Here is a 9092-nt window from a genome sequence, read left to right as displayed (position 1 = left end):
CAAACGCCGCCCCTTAGGGCCGCTCCCACGTGGAGACAGTTAGGCCTAACCTAACCGCCGCTTTGCAGGCTCTCTGGACAGCCCAAAACTGACGATACTATTCCGAGCTCCTGATGGCCGAATTCCACTTCTGTACAGTGATGTCCTTACCCTGTTGTAACGAGGGCCAGAGCATGTGATCTAAATTGCATGTCCCCCCGCCAGTGGCGTAGCTAGCTCGCCTGGTACCCGGGGCCCGGTCTTCTGTCACCCCCCCCCCCCCTCCCCGGGTGTATCTGGCGGAAAGAGGGGTGTCTTCAGACGTATATGACACCCCCCCCCCCCCCTATGGACCCTTGCACCCGGGGCCCACGGCCCCCCGGCCCCCCCTGTTGCTACGCCACTGCCCCCCGCATTTAGGACACTGTGAGCTAAAAACCGCCCGGGAAGAAACAGTGCATGGAGGCCAGGCTAGCATAAGAGCTAGTCTGAAGCATCCTAAGAGTTATAGCTTGAGGTGTTGTGAGCTTTTTATGTGGTGGAGGAAAGATTGTTCTCTCCAGATAGAAATGTTTAAATAAACGAATTACAAGACGTCATTGCATCCATGATGTGTGTCTATTGAATGCCTGCGACTTCTATACAGCTATGCCACCGCTCTTGTTTATTTGTGTGTGTGTGTGTGTGTGTGTGTGTGTGTGTGTGTGTGTGTGTGTGTGTGTGTGTGTGTGTGTGTGTTTGTGTGTGTGTGTGTGTCAGCCAGTATAGCTTCTTGCGAGAAAAGATCGTTTCGTCGCGAACGGGACTTTTCTTTTTCTGCGTGCTATGATTCCGTGATCGCATCATGGCGTCAAAATGAGGGAGGGCCCAATCATACATAGCGAAGTGCAGTGCCGTGAAGACAATGGGAACGGATCGAAGATACAAGTACTTGTTTACCTCGTACAAGTTTAAAAAAAATAGAGCGAAAGTAAGCAGAATGCGCGTGGAATTTTTTTTCTCACTCAACAAACATTTCGGTTGTAATGCTGGTTCATCAGCGCTAGAATTAAAGTAACCAAAAACAAAATACAAATAAAGGTGGGCGTGACGTTAGCACTTTTAAGTCGCTAGTTATGATGACTGCAAGAAAAGTACCAAAGTGTACATAATCTTATTCCAACACACTGGAGACCCTACTGAAACTCAAGTTGGTAGGCTGATCCCTTGTGCATTTTTCTAGGGAGTCCGTAATCACAGAGTGATGAAATACCAATTTATTGCGCTCTCATTCGTGTTGAGTGTTTCTGACAGAAAGAACAGAATGATCGGCTCAAACATGGAAGGTAGTCGTACATTGGTTGGACCTATTACGAGCCGGAACCAGCGATGATTTAGCCATAGCTAACTAAACGCGTACCACGTCGAATTCACATCCAATGTCAAACATATGGTAACGCCGTCGCCAAAGGGGTCAGATGTAGCAATGCTTAGCGCGCTGAACCGAAATGGAGCCGCATTCAATTTGCCAGGAGTTTATCCACAGTGCATTGTCAGACCAATTTTTCTTCCCCTTGCCATCACAGGACAGGAACCTGCACAGACAAGTCGTGTACGCGACTGCACATATGGTTAGGAGGGTCCACAGGGACAGCAGCGAGTGAAGAACACAGGATGGAGAATAGCAAATTGAGCGTGATGGTATACGGATTCATGTTTGAAGCTATAGCGTGAAAACCTATACACTGGACGAAAGAAAGCGTTTCGTTCCGTCGTTCCGCGTATTTCCTTTGTCCCGCTTGTGGGGCTCTTGCGATATGTCCTTCAAACACGAACACAGAACAAATCGTTCTTCAGCCGTCTGTGTCCCATCGCGCTTTCCTGACCATGAATCCGCACCAATTTCCCAAGTTCGCTGTTTTGTTAACAGACGTTTCACGGGGACTCGATCAAGGGTTCAGGCAAGAATACGACAGTACGAATTGCAGAGTAAAAGGGCGTGTCGGGATGAAAGATGTGGAGCTGAGCGCATCATGTCATCTGTAGAGAAGGTCACCGGTGGTCTGTCGAGTCATAGAATGGGTGCAAAATAAGAGGTGCGCAGTCAAGAACTGCAGAGAACTGTATATAGATGGTATGGTGAAATGAGGAAAATTGCAGGCATAAGATGGGGTCTGCTGGCGCAACACAGCTAGGGATAACTGGAGATCTCTGGGAGGGGTGTTCGCCATGTACAGTTGACACGAAATAGGCGGCTGCATGGTGCTGCTGCTGATTACTTCTTCAGTATACGCTAAGTGATACAACTAGGTCGCACGAGGAAAAAAAACGTTAGGAACCGAGATAACGGATGATGCGGGGGGTGGGCCATTCCAGACGCGATCTTCTCAAGAACAATGCCTGCCGCTTATCTCAACAGCGGGGCGTGCGGGCTTCGATCTCGTTTCTAGTGAGATAAGGTCCAAAGGTGCCGTACTCGTTGCTCATTTCGCCGCTCGGTCGCCGACGGGTGGTGGGCGTTTTTTTCGGCGGAAATACTCACTCGCGGCACAGCAGCCCGATCGAAGATAGTGGTACCGATCCTCCGCCTCGATCACCCTCGCGCCGTTCATTCCGGAAAAGGAGAACGCAGCAGCCAAGACCACGTACGATGGCATCCGCCACGACCGCGTGTGTTGTCTTTGTGGTGCTGTTTCATCTTGCAGCATGTGAGTATGTAGAGCTTATTCACTGCCAAGTACGGTGTCTATAGGCGCTTTCTTTTCTCGTTTCGGTGCTCATGCGGGGGCCGTTACTGCCTTCGTGGTTTTGCTTCCCGTTCGTGGAGTGGCATGCCACCTCTGCACCATCGCCGGAAACTGTGAATATTGCCAGCGGGACACACCTGTGTACACGACGATGCGCAGGCAGTTCTTGTCGTTTCTAACTAACTAACTAACTAACTAACTAACTAACTAACTAACTAACTAACTAACTAACTAACTAACTAACTAACTTACTAACTAACTAACTAACTAACTAACTAACTAACTAACTAACTAACTAACTAACTAACTAACTAACTAACTAACTAACTAACTAACTAACTAACTAACTAACTAACTAACTAACTAACTAACTAACTGACCAGCTAACTAACTAGCCAACTAAGTAGCTAACTAACTAAAGAAAAACTAAACAATCATCTAAACGAATCGACTCAGTTCATCATAAGTTGGATTACTGTAATCACTCGCACAACAATTATCACTGTTCCATTCGTGCGCTCGCTTTTCCGATCACAAATCCGATTACGCAAGCAGCCAGCCGCTCATATCTCGTCCATTCATTCATTGTTGCCACTGTCAATTGTCCGGATGCGGCAACGTGTTGGACCAAGACGTTGACGTCCTTCGAGGCTGTATCAGGCCTGCGGCCCCGCTTAGCTCACTATGAGGCTGCGCACGTAAACCTTCCATAGATATGGCTCAACTCAGCCATATATGCCTGCATAAGCCTTAAGCCATCATCATTAACATTCTTGGATCATCATCAGCCATGTCATCATTTACATTCTTGCATATATAATTACTAATTTTGTTAAATAAATGATAAATTAATTAATGGAAATGAAAGTGTATGAAAAAGCAACTGGCCGCAGGTGGCATACGAACCCACGTCTTCGCACTACGCGCGCGATGATGCTCTTGCCAGTTGAGCTACCGCGGCGCCGTTTTCCAATCCGCTTCCTTCGTTATTTATATTCTACTACTAGAACTAACCCTGGGAGTGTTAGCCAGCGCCACCACTCGCAAAACTTGGAGGCGGATGTGGAACATCCTTTCTGCCGCACACGTCACGAGTTCGCGATTTATTTGGGTGACGGCAACTGGTCAATAAACTCGCGCATGCTATCTGAAAGCGTCAATGTTTGCCGGATTCGGGACCTTCGTCGTAATGTAATGAACGTGAAGAAAAGGGAACCGAGGGGACCGATTTTTAGAGCGAAGCTATCCATGGGGCTGGGAACCGGCGGGTAGCGCATATACCAACAATTTTTCATACGTGGGCCGATCCCGAAGGTAGTGCCATACCGGGCCGTGCCGCGGCTGAGGTGCAGTTCGCCATTAACGGGCCTGCATATAGCTTCGCTGGTCATCCTTCTTCACAGAGTGGAAAGGCACTGAGTTTTTATAATCATAAGAAGCCAACAAACAAAGACACCAAGGAGAACATAGGGGAAATTACTTGTACTTACTGAGTTAAAGAAATGATAAATTAATGGATCAATCATAAATACATGTACGAGAGAAGAAGGGCAACCGAGGGGCCCGATTTCGTTAGTCATGACCACACTAAGCCAACAGGCAGGGAAGATAAGGAAAACGTCGGGGAAGCTAGCTGTAGTAGTTGAAATTGAAATGTAGAAAACAGTGCAGGGGGAAAAGGGAAAACTGAAAGTGGACGAAAAGATCACTTGTCGCCGGATGGGAGCCGAACCCACAACCTCCGCATTACGCGTCCGTTGCACTGCCAATTGTGCTACAGCCGAGGCCATAAATCCGTCCACTATTTACGTTTACCAGGTCAAGCCCTAGGAGCGCTATCCAGCGCCACTTACATATTTTGCTCTCGCCGGCGTCAAGTTATCTTTTCGTGCACTTTCATTTTTCCTATTCATTATTTTCTACACTTCAATTTCAACTACTACAGCTAGTTTCCCAGATTCTTTCCTTGGCTTCAATGCCTGTTGGCCTTGTGTGGTTATACGTGTATTATATTAAATATGAGTAAATAAATAAACAAAATGCCGCTCTGGCCGCAGTCGACCACGTGATAGCAAAACGCGGGATTGAGAAGCGCACACAAATGGGCCACGAGTAGTGGCGTAGCTAGGTCGTCTGGCACCCGGGGCCCATAGGTCTTCTGTCAACACCGCCCCCCCCCCCCCCACCCTAGGGTGTAGTTGAGGAAGGCGAGGACATAGACACTTTCCGGGTGTCTTCAGACGTATATGACACCCCCCCCCCTCCCCTACTGGCCCCTTGCACCCGGGGCCCACGGCCCTCACCCCCCCCCCTCCCCCGGTGCTACGCCAGTGGCCACGATAGGTTTTTGTTCCCTCATGTCACTGCGTGCGCGTAGGAAGGGCCCCAATTGCGGCAAAGTAGAATCGGGCACAGCTGCGATGGCAACAAAGGCTCGATAACCCGCCCATTGTCTCCGTGTCGCTCTTCTTTTTTTCTTTCCTAACCCCCATTTCGCTATTGTCTGTTGGACCGATTAATCAGCCGCCCAGGCGACAGCGAATGTCCGGAAAGGGGTCCTCTCATAACCACGGCGCAGAAATCTGTGGGTCACAATAGTATAGGGGTACTCGAATAATTGTCAAAATATTTCGAATCGAACACAACAAAGAAAGTACCTTCGAATATTGAGTACCACGGCGCAGAAATCTGTGGGTCTTAATAGTATAGGGGTACTCGAATAATTGTCAAAATATTTCGAATCGAACACAACAAAGAAAGTACCTTCGAATATTGAGTACCACGGCGCAGAAATCTGTGGGTCTTAATAGTATAGGGGTACTCGAATAATTGCAAAATATTTCGAATCGAACACAACAAAGAAAGTGCTTTCGAATATTGAGTAGTTACCCAATATTTCTCGATTTCTATAAAAAAAAAGAAAGAAAAGAAGAACAAAGAGAAAAGTAATGCAAAACGAAAATGAACCTCGATTTCACTATGCACATATGGGGAGCTCCACGCGTTATGTTCACAGTGCAAAAACTTGCATCTCGTTCTGTTGTGTCTCTGTGGGACCTTCGTCCTGCAGCGTACATGATGGTGATGATGATGATTAATATTATTATGATGATGTTGATGAAACTTTTTGTCTACGCGTAAGTAATGCTAAAATCGCGTGTCACAGTTCATCAGCATGTCAGTGGCTTAGTGAGTGAGCGAATTGGCGCAACGCATTCTCCCTTGTGCTCCGATAAAAGAAATCCTACTGTCTGGATGTCGCTGATAACGCGTTGATAACGCGAGGCATTCGCTTCAGTCATTGATGAACGAATGCTATAGACACTCACTTCCCGACCGCTGGGACGTTGTAGGCACACATAATCTTGGGGGCGGAGGAGGCTGTAGAGTGTAAAGTGTGCAGCGAACAATAAGACAAGCTGCCGCCGCCTACTCCATTTCGATCAACACACGTGCGGTAAACGCGGTGTTCTATCTACTGCGCTGACGTAGAAGAGAGAGAGAGAGAAATAACTTTTATTTATATAGCCGGCAGATTGGTGGGGGGGCCAACCCCGCCTAGATGGCGGCCAGAAGCCCTTGAGCTCTAGCGGCATCCTCGGCCTGCTGGACAGCCAAAAGTTGGTCTTCGGGGGCCGAGCTGAGCAACACGGTCTCCCACTGCTTCCGATCCTGAAGAAAAAAAAAAAGCAACGGCCGAAGCAACGGGGGGCTAAGGTTGGAATGGAACGGAGAGCCACTGATATCGTTTAGCACGCAAACGCCTCATCTGGTACAAATTGAATGGTTATGAACAGCTGCTTACACGCGGAGCGGGTAGAGGAACTAAAAAAAAAGCAACGGATTAAATTGCCGCGTAAAAACCGTTACACCTGTCACCTTGTCCTGGGGTTCAGCACCTGAAGACCCTGTGATGTGCCCCGAGTATACTCAGCCACCGTTTCTGCTGCGGATGCTCGTCGTCTGCTACGGCTGTGTCCGGGGGGGGGGGGTTGAGAAAAGCAGAAGGCAGGGAGGTTAACCAGAATAACGTCCGGTTGGCTACCCTACACCGGGTGAATGGGAAAGGGGAAAACGAAGATGAGAGAGAGAGAGAGAGAGAGAGAGAGAGAGAGAGAGAGAGAGAGAGAGAGAGAGAGAGAGAGAGAGAGAGAGAGAGAGTTGTTCGGGGACAATCAGCTACGCATGACACTTCTGCACTTTTGGAACTATATTAAGCAGGCCCGCACGAGCTTATGCAATGACTTCAACACGCCGTGCGGCACAAACCATGCGCAAGAGAATAACTTTAATTATTGTGGAACAAAAAGTGTGAACAACGAGGGGGTGTGTCAAAATATGTTCCCGGGAACCGGCGCCCCGTAGGCATGTGTAGCAGACGGAGCCGATATTTCGAAGCGAATGATGAAACCGAAGGCGATGATTGGCTTGCAGCGAGCTCTTCTTTTTTCGTCATTTCATAAACGAGAGCTCTTGCGGTTGAGACGTACATACAGATCTTAGATAGGTCGAGGTAACTTGTTTTCACGGCCACCGGCATGCAGCTAGAGACAATAGATTTGCGATCATCATGAAATAATAATATATACTGTACAATATGAGACTGTCCATTTGAAGGACATCAGACTGCTACAGCCAAGAATTTGGATAGGCTAACGTCGGCAGCTTTCGTTTAAGTATTTCTCTGTGAGAATGCGGAACGTTTTAGGACTGCATTTCTCAATTGCTTTATTGCGATAGCAATTATGTGGACACCCCAAGCGAATTTTCACCATCGCCGTCCTCATGAGGTTCCGCGTGGATATTTCGGTATGCTATAGCAGATTTGCTCTGACCGGATTATAGTCTTCACTGAACTATTTATCAGAATTTTGTGACATTTGCATCGTACAAGGAACAGTCCTGAAGCATTTCACTCACAATGCTTTCATCTTAAATCTTTTGAGACAATTAAACGTTTTGAAACAATAGTAGTGGTCACAATCTGAAAGTGATGTAATTTCACCGGAGCCTGCGCCAGTGCTTCGCGCTCGGCGCAGTGGTGCCAGCGTGATGCCATCCTGAACGGCGGGCTATATAAAAAAAAATTACTGACGGTTCGGCTGCGCCAACCACGGAATATCGTGCAAAAGTACATTTTCTTGGACCGAATTGGCCATTTCCTTGCATCAAGTTGGGCACTGCTAGGCCGTTTTTGGACTGGTTGCTAATTAAATCACTCGCAGTCGCGATGTCGTTGTTAAACCGTTGTTTTATTGCACACGTGATACGCATAGTCCTGCACACGGGGTAGCATGGGTTGCATAATGCACACATGCAGGGTTACTCGATGTACGAAGGAGGAGGAGGATTGCAGGCTTGCACAGACAGTTTTGTGGTTTTTACGTCGTACCGCGGCCAGTGTTGTAGAGCAGCCTACAACAATTTGAAGGACAGTCCGGGAATAGCGTATACGGGCACAAACAGAATTTTCAACAACGGTCAACAAAGAAAACCACCGCGAACACATAAAGTGCCATGAAATAAACAGGTCTTACTAATTACGCCGCATGGGCGATGACACAAGAGTGTTCCTAATTATCGTAAACTCTTCCTTCCCGAGAACAAGCTAGCAGCTAACACAAGAACGAAGCAGCGATTCACGGTGTAAATGGAGCTGATCTAACATGCATTCCAATGTAGGGTTTCTTCATTTCATTCGAGTGACAACAGTGGCAAAAGTTTTCTGTGTAAGTTTTGTTAAGACAAGCCGTATGAACTGCAAATATATCTAGATTCTTCAAAGCCACGAGAATACATTTCAAAACAAGCATCGACTTTATTTTCAAATATTTGAAGATATGTTAGCAAAGTCTTGTTTAAGCCCGTAATTATCATCCCTGTATAGATAAGCATGTACTCAACTTCTCGGAGTTTTCGCATGCTTCTGAAAGGCTTCTCGCATTTTTAATGCGACGCATTCCTTGCCTCATTCCAGGCACTTTGCAGTATTTTGGTATTTCCTGTCTCGCCAGACCCCGGACCTCTGTAATAAAGACCTCTGTAATAAAAACCTCTGTAATAAATAATGACCAACGGGGGAATTGAACCTCTGCTTTCGAGCACGCCAGCCCATTGCTCTGACCACTAGGACATCATGGCTTCTTTTTTTTCCCTTTGTATTGCCTTGCATGACATATGAGAACAACAAATAGGAAAAGCAAAGAAAAAAATCGTGAGCCATTCCACACTGTGAAGATGAATGACCAGCTAAGCTAACCCCACAAAGCCCAACGTATCATTTTTGATACGCTCAATTTGATGCCCGAAACATCTGATTTAGCGCTGTAAACCCAACGTACAGCCCGCACTAGCTTTTTTGATATTCTGTAGGGAGTGATCAGGTGA

The 9092-nt window shown here is 47.2% G+C and overlaps 1 protein-coding gene across 1 annotated transcript in view; it reads left to right on the top strand.

Moving 5' to 3' along the window:
- The first annotated feature begins 2428 nt into the window (after positions 1-2428).
- The window catches only part of LOC135922006 (uncharacterized), a 34922-nt gene continuing 28258 nt past the window's right edge, over positions 2429-9092 (top strand). Inside the window, exon 1 of the mRNA XM_065456411.1 lies at positions 2429-2666. Within this exon, the coding sequence (XP_065312483.1) occupies positions 2609-2666 (58 nt within the window). The 5' untranslated portion in view covers positions 2429-2608. The remainder of the gene's footprint in view (positions 2667-9092) is intronic.

Source organism: Dermacentor albipictus, chromosome 6, assembly GCF_038994185.2.
Source record: "Dermacentor albipictus isolate Rhodes 1998 colony chromosome 6, USDA_Dalb.pri_finalv2, whole genome shotgun sequence".
Classification (NCBI taxonomy): domain Eukaryota; kingdom Metazoa; phylum Arthropoda; class Arachnida; order Ixodida; family Ixodidae; genus Dermacentor; species Dermacentor albipictus.
Note: the sequence above shows the minus strand (reverse complement) of the source record. Positions and strands in the feature narration are given on the sequence as shown.